Genomic DNA, 14,643 nt, shown 5'->3' on the forward strand with positions numbered 1-14,643 from the left:
TGATGACTTCCAAAGCCATTCCCTCTTCCCTCTCTCACCACCCGATTGCTGGACCTCTCCGCTTGTGTTTCACCTGTACGTCAAACTCAGTATAGGCAAAACCGAGCTTTCTGTCTCTCCTTGTCCTCTTGAACCCTGCTTTTTTGTGTTTCCTGGATGGTATGACTCTCTGTGCAGTCACCCAAGACAGAGCCATGAGTCTTCTTGATGTTTCCTTCTGCCTCTCCTCTGCTTTACCAAGCCTTGTTCCCCAGATGTCTCTTGAATCTGTCCTCTTCTTACCATTTCTTTCAGCCATTTGCTTTCTGTCCCCTGAACTACTGGACTGCCTCTCCTCCTCCCATTACCATCCTCTGCTTGATTTCAGAGTCTTTTAAAATAAGGTGCAAACTGCTCATGTCACTCCTTTGCTCTCAATTCTTCAAAGGCTCCCTGTGTCCTAAAAGATGAGTCCGTCATCCACAACATTGCCGCAAGGCCTTTTGTAATCCAGCCCTGCCTGCCCCTGTGGTCTCATCCACTGCACCTCCCCATCTTATGATAATTTATGCTGTAGTTTAGGGAGCTACTTGCATTTCTTCGATACCTTTAGATGATAGTATTTCCTTTGCCTGGAAAGTCCTTTCTTCCCTTTCCCATCCCTCAAAACCCACCCCCTGTATGTTGTAAATGTTAAGGTCCTCTACCCTTGGAAAGGAGCGATATTGTTTCCTCCCTCCCTCAACCCCATGTACTATTTATACTAACATGTATTTTTCAGGTATTAAGCAGCCACCATACAGCAGCACTGTGCTTGGTGCTGGAGTTATGATTACTCCTTGCCAATGTAATAAAGAGTCATAATAAATATTATAAAAGCTTGTACAACAAGAATACACACAGAGAGTAACTAACTCAGTGTCTCAGTGTTTAATATCCATCTTTCAAAAATAGCTCTCAGCTCTTCTAGTCTTTCTGTTAGAATGATGCTGGTAGTTTCTTACGGTGCCTTCCAGGAGGAAAGAACTAGAGATATTTGTCTCTTGGCCACCTACTCAGCAAACAGAGTACCTCCATCCTATAAGTGAAACCCCTTAAATCAGGAGAGCTCTCTTTATACAGTGAGACTTCTTTCCAGTAAAAAGCCAACACTCTTCATAACTTAGGTGATGAGACTTTAGTTATTTACTCTGTGGCAGAGTACAGGCATATAGCTGCTTTGTAAGTCAAAATAGGATGCCTTTCAGGTAGAAAGACCATCTGTGACATGACGACAGGTTGATGGAGATGGTCAAGACTGGGAGTTGATGGGTTATACTTACTGAGTGGTTTCTTTTCAATTATATATTTCCCTATCATAGAAATCATCTTTTTCTTCCAGAAGGTACATTCTGTGATTTCTTTACAAACTTTCTATTCTTAATTTCCTAGGGATTAGTCAGCTGGTTTAATTTAACAAGTAGCCAGGGGATTTCTGTGTGTAGCTGGTTTTGAAGTAGGCCTGTGGAACAGCCAAGAGGCTGCTGGGAGATAAGATCCCTGGACCCAGGGAAAGTGAGAATACTAAGTTCTGAGTGAATGGTGCCTGTAGGGGCTCAATGGGGAGGAGTCAGTGCAGGCTGGTAAGATCTGGGAAAGGTGTGGAACTCAAGGAAGGTCCTTGAAGGCTGGGTGGAAGCTTGCAGAGGGAGGTGGGAAGGACATGTGTTCTATGAAGATTTCTCTCATTCCCAGCTTTGTCCATTCTTACTTGGCTGTGACAACTGTTGCCTCTGCTGATGAGTCTTTCTTGAGTTCTCGGGAATTCCAGAAACCTCACAAAGAGAATTTAGAGGATGAAAGGTGTCCATTCACTAATTCCATACATTTTTACTGGAAAGACAGATAAGGGGGCAAACGTTGACCAGATAAAATAAGGTAGACCCAACCCCTTACTCCCTCCCCTCCTGCTTTAAACTCAGAAATTGCTCTAACACATTTTACCAACTAGAGATGTCTGATTTTCAAGTGTAAAACATCCCCTAGAAGTGTTAAGCTGCCTCAGCTCTTCCTTGGAGTGAAGTGACTTTAATTAGATTAGCATTCATCTGTTACCAAGAACAGTGGAAATGGGAGTCATACTGGGGGCAGGGAGAAGGACAGAAGAATTCTGAGCAGGGTCAAGAAGAGGCCCTTAAGTCAGCTGCCTCAGTGCTGTGCTTGAGTTAAGGTCACCACAAACAGTTGGGAAAGTTGTAAACATCAGCCTTCCCTGATTATGGGCTGGTCAAGTCTGGGCTCCCGGATCAGTGCACTGTCTTTGCAACCAGTTTCCCAAGGAGAAAGAAAGGTGCAGAAGGTGGTGAATTGCAGATAACGTGGTGGAGATATACCTATAAGCCTTCCATCTCCTTTTGCCCCATAAGATACAAGAGAAGTTTCTGTGTGCATCATTGTGTAAGTGTGTGATGAAGGCTAAACAGGCAGATGTGAGAGCTGTTGGACTCATGAGAGAGGGGCAGGGCTGGCTGAATTCAGTCTGGCTGTGCCCCTGGGGTCCCTCCACACCAGCTTTATGTCCCCTCCTCCCCTCTGCCTTCCTTCTCCCAGGCTGTAGAGAACTTCATCTATTCTTGTGCTGGCTGCTGTGTGGCCACGTACGTCTTGGGCATCTGTGACCGACACAATGACAACATCATGCTGAAGACGACTGGCCACATGTTCCACATAGATTTTGGCCGTTTCCTGGGCCATGCCCAGATGTTCGGGAACATCAAGCGGTAAGTGGTCTCCTGAAGCCAGGATGTGCGTGTAGGCCAGGGAGGTCAGCGGAAATGGTTCGGAGCGGGAACACGAGCCCGTGATGGGAGGGCCCGCACTGCAGAGTGTGGTCCCTGGGCTGAGCAGCTTTGGAGAAGAGAAGACTGAGAAAGAGGTCAAGTCCTTTCAGGGCCTTGCGGAAGAGGGCAGGCACCAGCCATTCTCCCTCCCTGCTGAGGACTGAGCAAAGGGAAATGAGCCCAAACCCCAGCAAAAGGGAATACAACTAGATATCCAGGGAAAATATCACAAGCTCACAGGCAAGGAACCAATGAAGGATGTGTCTGGGGATTTTTTAAGATTAAGGGAGGAAAAGAAAAACGAAAATGTTAGAGGAGCCACATCTGTCCATTTCACACAGGTGTTGAGGGATGAGGAGAACCATCCCCTGATGCAGCCCACAAAGTGGGCTTCCTCCTTCATGTTGACCTTCTACCTGTGTGTTCCCCTTGGCCCAGGGACCGTGCCCCCTTTGTCTTCACCTCGGACATGGCGTATGTCATCAACGGGGGTGACAAGCCTTCCAGCCGCTTCCATGATTTTGTTGACCTTTGCTGCCAAGCCTACAACCTCATTCGCAAGCACACCCACCTCTTCCTCAACCTTCTGGGCCTGGTGAGGAGCTCCATCCCTTTCTGAACCCCTCCTTCTTATCATCTGGCACCATCTTTAAGACTCCCTTGTCTTGCTTCAAAGGATTTCTGGAGATCTACTTCTCTGAGCCCTAGGTAAAGGCAGGGCTCAGACCACTTGGAGACAGTGGTGTCTGCAGGTATCTGACTTCCTGCTCCAGCCCCCCCAGTTCCTGTGGACTGCTAGCCACTGCCCACAGCATCTGCCTGCCACCCTCTAGAAGGGTTAGGGAGCCTAGCTGTAGAAAATCTTGCCTTATGGTAAGGAAGAAGCAAGAATTCCTGGTTGTTACAGGCACCCTCTCTTCTTCTTTGCTCTTCTAGATGTTGTCCTGTGGGATCCCTGAGCTCTCAGACCTGGAAGACCTCAAGTATGTGTATGATGCCCTGAGGCCTCAGGACACAGAGGCCAATGCCACCACCTACTTCACCAGGTAAAACTCCGCACAAAACAGTGCTGCCCACTCTGGGTAATTTCCAGGCTGCCGGATTGGGAGGAGCAGGGCTAGGGAAACGGGAGAGGCTTAGCTCCGGTGGCAGAGCTTAGAGTTGACAACATGGGTCAGTTGTCCCAACTTTGCCTTTGACTTGGGTAAATCATTTTACTTCTCTCAGACTCAGTCTCCCGTCTGCACTTGGGTGCTGACCTTTACATAGAGGTATTGCGATCCCCTACTTGCATTCTCACCATGTCTCGGTCAAGGATTTTGTCTATGGGGCAGTGTATAGTAGGGATTTTGTACTAGTTTTTAGCTCTCTGGATCAGAACCTTCCCCCTTGTCAAAACATGGAATTCCATGGTTCCATTTTCCCATATTTGACTCTCTTAGACACACTTTGTGTGAAAGCAGGGAAGTGTCTGTATACTAATGTCTACTGTTTTGTCCATTTTATTATGCACCCTTTTTGGAACTTAGCGAGCTAAATTTTCTCTGTTGGGTCTAATATAGTACCTTTCCTTTTGAACTAAAATCTCTGGATTGAGCTTTGTTTGGTGAGGTTCCATTGTACTGAACCTTGAAACTCAGTGTGACAACAGTATTTAGACATTTACATGGTGAGCCCACGGTGGCGTCCCTAATTCCTTCCTACCTTGGTTTAACTGTCTTTGGCTCAGGTGGGCAGTGGGGGGAGATAAGACCCCAAGGTTCACAGAAATAAACTGTATGCTGATCATTGTGTGTAATCATGCACTCTATGAGGATATCACACAGGGAAAATGATCTGATCTGAGCTGAGTATTAGTCTCAGGTGTCAGGGGATATTTCTCGAGATAGCTCTGCCAGGCAGTGGGGACCTGGGTCCGTGGTCACATCCTTTTCTTCCCATCCTCCTGCAGGTTGATTGAGTCCAGCCTCGGCAGTGTAGCCACAAAGCTCAATTTTTTCATTCATAACCTGGCTCAGATGAAGTTCACAGGCTCAGACGACCGGCTGACCCTGTCCTTTGCTCCCCGAACGCACACTGTCAAGAGCTCTGGCCGCATCAGTGATGTGTTTCTCTGCCGCCACGAGAAGATCTTCCACCCCAACAAAGGCTACGTAAGTGTTTTCTCCGATCTGACCCTCCCTTGCTCCCCACTGCCCCAGCTTATTGGGGTTCTGACTGTTTCTTCCCTTCCGCACTGTGGGCGCTGGAGTTGGCTGAGCACCCTGTGCTGGGAGCAGTCGCACACCCCTTCCTTCTCCACTGCCCAAGTGGCCTGCCTACAGTCAGGGAGCTGAGTTGGATGGCTGTTCCCTCTGAGTCAAGGGTCTTGTGAAACAAGGATTCTTGTTAATCTTTGCTTTCATTTTGCTGCATATGTATATTATCTTTGTCTCCATGAGAGACATTTTTATCCTCTTCCTTCTGGAAAGCGTAACTCCTCCAACACACATGCGTGCACACACACACACACACACACACACACACACACACACACACACTTCTGTCCCCTCACCTCCCCCCTTCATTGGGTGCAGAGGGTTTGGCAGGGCGTATTCTCTAAGATTTGGATTTTGCAGACTTATGTGGTAAAGGTGATGCGAGAGAATGCTCACGAGGCCACTTACATCCAGAGGACATTTGAGGAGTTCCAGGAATTACACAATAAGCTGCGGCTGCTCTTCCCTTCTTCCCTCCTGCCCAGGTAGCTGTTGCCTTTACTCTCTGCACTGAGGGATACTGGGGAGGGAGAGCGGATGGGGGCTGGGCAGGACTGCAGGAGTGAGAAACTGCCCTTTGGAGAAAAGACCTATGTCCTTGGTTTTCTCCTCCTGGCGATGAGTTTGATGACAAGTGCTCCCCCTGCTGGTCATGCTTTTCTGAGGCTCTCAAGAGGTCTTCCTCCAGCCTTGAAAATAAGCTTGGGTCCACCTGCCAGGAGAGCAACCTGGGTCTACAGGTAGGGGATTGACTGAATCTGAAGATTTTTCGAAGTTTCTAATCTTCTAAAGAGTAAAAGTATGTTTCAAGTAGATAAACAAAATGCGGTGTATATACAAAGTGGAATATTATTATACTGTATGATTCCACTTATATGAAGCACTTAGAGTAGTCAAATTCATAGAAACAGAAAGTAGAATCGTAGTTGCCAGGGCGAGGGAGCAAATGGGGAGTTGTTTAATGGGTATAGAGTTTCAGTTTTGCAAGATGAAAAGGGTTCTGGAGATGGATGGTGGTGATGTTTGCACAACAATGTGAGTGTACTTAATTCTGAACTGCACACTTAAAAATGGTTAAGACGGGGGACTTCCCTGGTGGTCTAGTGGTTAAGACTTCCCCTTCCATGCAGGGGCTGTGGGCCCGATCCCTGATCGGGGAGCCAAGATTCCACATGCCTCCTGGCCAAAAAACCAAACAAAACAAAACATAAAACAGAAGCAATATTGTAACAAATTAAATAAAGACTTTAAAAATGGTCCATATCAAAAATATATATATTTTAAAAAATGGTTAAGATGGTAAATTTTATGTTATGTGTATTTCACAACAATTTAAAAAAGCAATTTTTCAAATGAATTTTTACCTTGATGGGGAAAACTGGGGGCTCCAGAGCCGCTGAGGCACTTCTGGGGAGCTGTAGGACTCTGCTCAACAGTTTGGTTTTCTCATCCGGTGTCCTAGGAACTGTCTGGTGTGAGATGCTGCGTGTGTGTCCTTGGCACAGACCTGGGGAGCTGGGGGAGGCATGGAGTCGGGGAAAGGTCCCTGGGAATGGAGGCTGGTGAGAAATGCAGATCGGGTGACTGAAAATGCAAGTGAAATGTGACTAAATCCTGTTGCTTCTTCATTATCTTTCTCCATCTTCCCCCTCCTGCGTCGCCACTGCCCACCTGCCGCCCAGCTTCCCTAGTCGCTTTGTGATTGGCCGCTCACGGGGAGAGGCGGTGGCGGAGCGGCGGAGGGAGGAGTTAAATGGCTACATCTGGCACTTGATCCACGCAGCCCCTGAGGTGGCCGAGGTGGGTGGCTGCCTCTGTTCCTGGCCGTCCCTGGCGCTGGTGGGGGGGGTGGGGGATGCGGACGGAAGCGGGTGGCAATCATGGAGGGGACTTGGCTTTTCTGGGTCTGACTGTGTGCAGGAAGAGGTGGGTGGGTTGTGGCTCCAGCCCCACGGGACTATGCACAGAAATGCAGTGAAACACAAACATTCAGCTGGGCACGCGGAGAGACAGGTCCGTGTTAGGTGCTTGTAGTGAGCAAGAGCCTGAGGAAATGGAAGGTTTTGAGCAGGTTGAGTGTGTGTATCCACCTAGATTTTTTTTAAAACAAATGGTACTATAATGGGCATAAAGACAAATACAGTCATCCGGAGTCCCATCAGCCTAAAAAACCATCTAACCCCATTTCCATGTTTCCTTCCTATTTACCCATATATAAATGTGACTTTTATAGTTTTATAGTGGTCATAGCTTAAATATAATGCTATATTCTGTTCTTTTTTCACTTAAGTGTTTATAGTAAGCACAACTTTAAATATGTGTACCAGATTAATACACCAACTTGCAATACCATAATCTCTTTAACCATTCGCTTCTTGAAAGATATTTAGATCATTCCCCTCCCCCCTTTTTTCACTATTAATGCTAGAGTGGATATTTTCACACATTTTAGTTTTTGTTTTTGTTTTCCCTAATTGCTTAGTAAACATTCTCAAAAGTAGGATTCATGGTCTTTGTCCAAGGCTGGGTCAGGCATTAGTTCCCCGACCAGGGGTTGAACCCGGGCCTGCCAGCAGTGAAACGCCAAGTCCTACCCATTGGGCTACCTGGGAATTCCAAGAACAGACTGCTTTTGACCTGATGCGAACTACTTTTATTTGATTTTTTTTCTTTTTTTTAAACTTTTGTTTTATGAGAACTTTCAAAACATATAGAAAAATAGAGAAACAGTATAATGAATGCCTATATATCCATCACTTAAACAGTTATTATTTTGACATGTTTGCGTCATCTATTTTTTATGAAATATTTTAAAGTAAATCACAGACATCGTGACTTCTACCCCTAAGTACTTACTATGCATCTCTAAAAAACAAGGACATAATCTTACACAACTACACTGTCATTATATCACCCAAAACATAGTCCATATTCAAAATGTCCCTGTCATCTCCAAAATTCTTTTAACAGTTGGTTTGTTTGAGCCATGACCCAAACAAGAACTGCATATTACATTTGGTTGTCACATTTCGTAGGTCTCTTTTAATGTGGAACAGTCCTTTTCCTTTTTTCACTGGGCCATTGTCTTACTGAGGAATGACCCTGTTTTCTGATTCCATTCCAGTGTGATTTGGTGTACACCTTCTTCCACCCCCTGTCCCGGGATGAGAAGGCTGCGGGCACCAGCCTGGCTCCCAAGTCCTCAGGTACAGTGCCTTCTCTGTGACATTTCTGCCAACCTCTCTGAACCATTCCCAAAGGTCATTTTTCCTGCCCCTGCCTCTTCCCAGTTCTCTTTCCTTGACTCGTCTCTGTTCCTTTGCTTACTGGCTAGAGAATCTGGTTTCCCACTCAGGCTGTGGGTCCACAGCTCCTTAAGCAGATTCCCCAGGGACTGGATATGCTTACACACTGGAATTGGATAGACGCCCCCAACCCAACTCTGAGTCATGTTCGCAGATGCCACTTGGCAGATCCCTGATGGGGTATCAGGACTCTGACGTGGAGTTACTGGCAGTGGGTCAGAAGAAAACAGAAATGTCTGCCTGGCACCAGATGGGGACAGGGCTGGCCTCATGACGTTTCTCAGTTTCCTTTGTCCCTACAGATGGCACATGGGCCCGGCCGGTCGGGAAGGTTGGGGGAGAGGTGAAGCTGTCCATCTCCTACAAAAACAACAAACTCTTCATCATGGTGATGCATATTCGGGGCTTGGTAAGTGCATACACAGTCCTCATTTGGATCTTTATCTTTCTTCTGGTACTTTTCTGACTGATCAGACCTTTCTGCCCCTCTCTCGTGAGAGTAACCACAAAGATTACTGAATGGGCCTGCCACTGTGCTAGGCCTATGGTATGACCAAGCAATACTAGACACAGCTTTTTACTACCTGTGGTCTTTGGCAAGTAGCCCAATTATTCTTAGCCTCGTTAAAATGAGGATAATGTTAGCACCTATCTCATAGGGTTGTTATAGGGATTAAATGAGATAATGCATGTAGAGCACTTGACATAGTGCCTTGTATTATTATTATGGTGATTATTATATGGGAGAGGCCCAAGGGGCGTACTTCCTGGTTATAGAGGTAAGGCAGCCATGTGACATCCTTCAAGCATAATCAAGGCAGAGTATAATCACTAAATTTTTGGTATGATTCTAAGAACCTTGTGAGTGGAAGGGGAAGGGAACTCTTATTGAATACCCACAATGTGCTGGACTTTTGCAGGTTGGGGCATTAGTATGCAGCAGGAGGTACATGAACTTTGGAATCAGAGAGAACTGGGTTTCACTCTTACAGAATCATTCATTCATTATATTCAACAAATCTTCATCAACTGCCTACTATGTTCCAGGCACTGATACATTAGCTCTGGATACAAGGGTAAACAAAATAAAATCCCTGCCCTCAGGGAGCTTACATTCTAGTAGCAAGAGGCAGACAGACAAATAGTTAAGTTAAATATATGGCAAGTCAGAGAGTGGTAAGTGCTCTGGCGAGAACTAAGGCAGAGAAGGAATACTGGGGTGGAATGAAGGTAGCAGCAATTTTGCAGAGTGGCCAGGGAAACCCTCATTGATGAGGAGGTATTTGGGCAAAGGTGGAAGGAGATGAGGGAGGGAGCCATGCACATACATCTGAGGGAGGATTGCTCCAGGCAGAGGGAGCAGTTAAACCCAAAAGCCCTAGTCAGGAGCCTGCTTGGGGCATGTCAGGAACTGCAGGAGGAGGCCAGTATGGCTGAAGCCCCTGGAGCAGAGGGGAGAATAGCAGATGGTGAGGTTGGAGAGGGCAGACCAGAGCCTTGGTCCCACAGTCAGGAGTGTGGCTTCTCCTTGAGTGAGATGGGAGCCATTGGAGGGTTTTGCGCAGAGGCGTGACAAGATCTGACTTAAGTTTTAAAAGGATCAGGCTGAGTGAATCACTAATTGGCTGACCTTGAACAAGCAACTTAATCTCTCTGACTCATTTCTCTACCTCTTAGGGGTTACTTGGATCAAAATAGACAAAAGTTACTGGGCAGAGATATCTGGGGACATAGTTCATTCAGAACAGACCAAGTTATGGCGTGCCCTGAGCATTCGTATACAAAGTATAGACTGGATATCATAGACAATCTGATTGATGTTTTAGGAGGACACCTAACGTTACCATGGTAGGTGTTTCTAGCAGAATGCAATGGGCTGGGAAACATAAATTATTGTGCATTGCAAGAAACTAGGTGTGGGAGAAGAGGGTCTGGATCAGGGAGTGATCACAGGAATGGTGATAAAGAGACAGATAGAAAAACCTTCATCTTTTTCTCGGTTTTCATTCCCTTTGTAGCAACTGCTCCAGGATGGGAATGATCCCGACCCCTATGTCAAGATTTACCTCCTTCCTGACCCTCAGAAAACCACTAAGAAGAAAACCAAAGTGGCCCGGAAAACCTGCAACCCCACCTACAATGAGATGGTATGTGGGGAAGGTGCTGGGTGGGGCTGGGGTTGGCCGACTGTGCCAGTTTGTAAATAAAGTTGTATTGGGACGTGGCCATTACTATTCATTTAAGTCTTGTCTGTGGCTGCTTTCATGTTGTAGCAGCTGGGTTGAGTCATCGTGACATAGATCAGAATGTATGGCCTATAAAGCCTAAAATACTTCCTATTTGGCCCTTTATATAAAAAAGTTTGCTGACATTTAGGGTAGGAATTCCACAGCTGGGGCATGGTCTGTGGGGAGGAAGAGCCTGCTGGTCCTTTGCTGATAGTGAGCAGCGGCCCCAGTGACAAGCCTTCATTTGCTTGAGCTAAGAGCAGGGGTCTTTATTTTTTTTATTATTTTTTATTTATTTATTTGGCTGTACCAGCTCTTAGTTGCAGTTGCAGCATGCATGTGGGATCTAGTTCCCTGACCAGGGGTCGAACCTGGGCCCCCTGCATTGGGAGTGTGGAGTCTTATCCACTGCGCCACCAGGGAAGTCCCCCAAGAGCAGGGTTCTTTAATTTAATCTGCATTTTTTTTTAATCAGTCATCAATTTTATACACATCAGTGTATACATGTCAATCCCAATCGCCCAATTCAGCACACCACCATCCCCACCCCTCTGCAGTTTTCCCCCCTTGGTGTCCATACGTTTGTTCTCTACATCTGTGTCTCAACTTCTGCCCTGCAAACTGGTTCATCTGTACCATTTTTCTAGGTTCCACATACATGCGTTAATATACAATATTTGTTTTTCTCTTTCAAGAGCAGGGTTCTTTAAAGCTTCCCTTGGGTTCTGTATGCTTTCTCTGTTCCCTCGGGCTCTGTCTGGTTGGGGAGGTAAAGTGGTCTTATGCTCAGCCACATCAGATCACACCACCACAGACTTAAGCATCTCCCCCTTCCATGTTCCCTGTCTCACTACTTCCCTCTCTTCCCAATTTTGCATTTGCAGCTGGTATATGATGGAATCCCCAAGGGAGACCTGCAGCAGCGGGAGCTACAGCTGAGTGTGCTGAGTGAGCAAGGATTCTGGGAGAACGTTCTGCTGGGGGAGGTGCACATCCGCCTGCGAGAGCTGGACCTGGCCCAGGAGAAGACCGGCTGGTTCGCACTGGGATCTCGAAGTCATGAGACCTTATGAGCCCAGCGGAGCCGTGGCCCAGGACCCCAGGCTCATGGCAGAGCCGGGGGAGAGGACTCTCCCTGCTTGACTTGTCCCTTCCTTGTGTAGGGGCAGGGCCCGTGGCGGGGCTCCCCTCTGTCCCGGCGGATCGGGCCTCCGTGGTAGGAGGCAAGGAGAGTAAAGATGCTCTCTGCTATCCGCTCCTCTGCAGACTGCGTTTGGGTTGGTTGTGATGAGCAGCCCCTTGGAGGCTGTGAGGGTGCAGCAAAGTTTTAAGTTTACCTTGTGTCAAGGGAGCAATGCCTGGTTTGAGGTGTGGGGGGGAGGGGCTGTAGAAGTAGCATCTGGGGGGAGGGTGGGTGGATATCTTTATTTTTATTTTTAAAAAATGAAATAGTAATGTTGTCCTGACTGGACAGGAAGCCTTGTGAGAAGGGACTTACATGTGCCTCAGAAGGCAAAGGAGCAATTGGACTTTTTGTATGATTGAGGTTCTTATTGGACTTTTCCCTAGGATTTTATTTGTTGTTTTTGCATTTCTGTCTATAGGAATTATTTGGGGAGGGGCCCAGTGGGCCCTCAGTTAGTGCCCTCCGTCTCTGAGGCAGGTCGGGAGGGACGGGGAGGGCTGCGTGTGCTGGACTGAGGCCTGCGCCACTGGGCCTTTCTGATTTTGCCTCCAAAGGAGAGCGATGTGATACCTACGTGTGTAACGAAGGGCCTTCCGTATGGAGGTCTGCAGAGGACCTGTGTTCAGGGACCTGGGCTCTTTTGGGGGGAGTTTTTCCTCTCGTCTTCCCCTAGTTTGCTAGGACTTGCCCTGAATACTGTCTTCTACCCCTCTATTCAGCTCTTCTGGGGGTCATCTGGTCCCTGTGAATACGCCTGGGTGCTCCCCCAGAGGTCTCTCCCTTCATTTTTCTCTGGTGAGATAAACTGCTGCCTCGGCCCTTAGGTTTGGTTTCACCCCAGGGTGTCTTGGCCCTAGGAATGGGCCTCTAGGCTGCAGATGCCAGCGTGGCTGGCTGTTGCGTGGTTTCTGGGAAGCTTTCCTCATCACCCACCACTCCTTTTGTTTTGCTGCTTCTCTCCCAAACTCCATTTCTGTTACATTTTTTTAATAAGAATTTCTCTCATTCTATGGGGCCATAAACCTATTTTGTCTGGAGCCAAAGGGATGCCCCAGCTGAAGAAAAAGGGTGCGGGTGGGGGATCCCATTAAAACTGTTGTTTTTTCCAGTGATTTTCTTTGGTTGTGAGGAGGCTGGATTGAGCTGAGCTGGAAGGGAGAGACTGGGTCTCTGATCTCTTAATACTCTTCATTCCCTACCAAATGGATTTGAAATTCACTCGCACGCTTTACTCCGAAAGGTTGTCTTCCTTGAAAAAAGGAGAGACTTTGAATTTGATATTAACTTTTTAAATTGGCTGGTTGTGCCCGGTGATTGGGGAATGGAGTTAAGTGGGGATACGATGTGGACTGTCCCTCCCCAGCTCCAAGGATCAGAAATTCCCCCTTTTGCTGACTCATTCCATAACTGGAGAAAGAAGCTCCATTCGTTGAAGCCACAGAGCAGCAAGGAAGTTTAAACTTTTAAATTAAAAATGTCAAGGATAAAGCTGGCTGCTGTGGGCAGGGGTTAGGGGAGTGGAGGACAGAGGTGGAACTTCTCTAGATGAATGGACCAGAGATGTGTTACTGGCTTTTTGCCTGTAGCTCATTTTACCTTGACCCTCTATGCCCCTGTTAAAGAGGTCTGTGTACTGTACCCACTTCCCAGACGTCCTTTATCTCCTACTTTCTCTGGAATTGTATTTTCTAATAAATGATGTTTAGAAAAACAAAACTATCATTTTCAAGATTTGTTGATGTTTAAATGTTTAGATTAAAACATCTGATGTAGGACTTCCCTGGTGGCACAGTGGTTAAGAATCCACATGCCAATGCAGGGGACACGGGTTCGATCCCTGGTCCGGGAAGATCCCACATGCCGCGGAGCAGCTAAGCCCGTGAGCCACAACTACAGAGCCTGTGCTCTAGAGCCCACGTGCCACAACTACTGAAGCCCGCGTGCCTAGAGCCCGTGCTCTGCAACAAGAGAAGTCACTGCAATGAGAAGCCCACTCACCACAACGAAGAGTAGCCCCCGCTCACCACAACTAGAGAAAGCCCTCGCCCAGCAACAAAGATCCAATGCAGCCAAAAATAAATAAATTTATTAAAAAAACAAACAAAACAAACAAACAAAAAAAATCTGATGTACAAGATGAAGATAATAATGATAGTAGTGTTTCTACAAATGGTAACTTTTATATGCACTGGTGTGGTGCACCAGGCATTTCACATGTGTCAGCTAAATCTTTCCTTAAAACAACTTGATCAGGTGAGTATTATCTTCCCCAGTTTACAGATGAAGGAACTGAAGCCCAGAGAGATTAAGTAATTTGCTTAAGGACATAGCCAGTCGGCCTTGGCTCTAGAATTTGAACCCAGGTTTATTTGACTCTTGAGTGTTTTAATATACATGATGTCATTTTTCATTACAACTACCCTGGAAAGTAGACATGGCTCATTTGTTAATTCTGTCAACAAACTTTTACTGTGCTTACCAGTGCTACCTGGTGGCGTGCCTCCATTCATAAAGAATACAGACCTTGGAGCTGTGCACTGGGCCCTGTACCAGGTAACCGGCTGTGGGTTACAAAGATAAATTAAGACAGTTCTCTGCATTTAAGAAGTTTACTGCCTAGTGATATTTAACCAACCCCATTTCATAAGAGAAGAAACAACCCCTGAGATGCCATGCAACGATTACGTTGTTAGAGCAGAGCCGTAGCCCAGAACTGAACCCCAAATGGAAGCTGGAGGTGACGTTACCCTTGTTCAAGCAGTTTACCCAGAAGTTTTCAAAACTCTCCAGTTTGGAGTCATATTTTATGCTGGGAAGTTTTGTGGGGCTTCCAAGGGACTGTTAGTAATAACAGTAGTAAGTGATAAC

At 46.7% G+C, this 14,643-nt stretch overlaps 1 protein-coding gene across 10 annotated transcripts in view; it reads left to right on the forward strand.

Moving 5' to 3' along the window:
* The window catches only part of PIK3C2B (phosphatidylinositol-4-phosphate 3-kinase catalytic subunit type 2 beta), a 59,112-nt gene extending 47,150 nt beyond the window's left edge, over positions 1-11,962 (forward strand). For 9 of the 10 annotated variants that reach the window (XM_082462247.1, XM_082462255.1, XM_082462253.1 and 6 more), the window contains 10 exons: positions 2,569-2,738; positions 3,237-3,393; positions 3,735-3,844; positions 4,750-4,951; positions 5,417-5,541; positions 6,739-6,856; positions 8,181-8,262; positions 8,664-8,770; positions 10,380-10,508; positions 11,474-11,962. In XM_082462247.1, the coding sequence (XP_082318373.1) occupies positions 2,569-2,738; positions 3,237-3,393; positions 3,735-3,844; positions 4,750-4,951; positions 5,417-5,541; positions 6,739-6,856; positions 8,181-8,262; positions 8,664-8,770; positions 10,380-10,508; positions 11,474-11,662 (1,389 nt within the window). In that variant the 3' untranslated portion in view covers positions 11,663-11,962. Of the gene's footprint in view, positions 1-2,568; positions 2,739-3,236; positions 3,394-3,734; positions 3,845-4,749; positions 4,952-5,416; positions 5,542-6,738; positions 6,857-8,180; positions 8,263-8,663; positions 8,771-10,379; positions 10,509-11,473 lie in introns of those variants that run through there. The other variant, XR_014263820.1, reaches the window with a different exon arrangement.
* Positions 11,963-14,643: the final 2,681 nt, after the last annotated feature.

This window comes from Balaenoptera physalus (assembly GCF_965194825.1).
Source record: "Balaenoptera physalus genome assembly, chromosome: 1".
Lineage (NCBI taxonomy): Eukaryota > Metazoa > Chordata > Mammalia > Artiodactyla > Balaenopteridae > Balaenoptera > Balaenoptera physalus.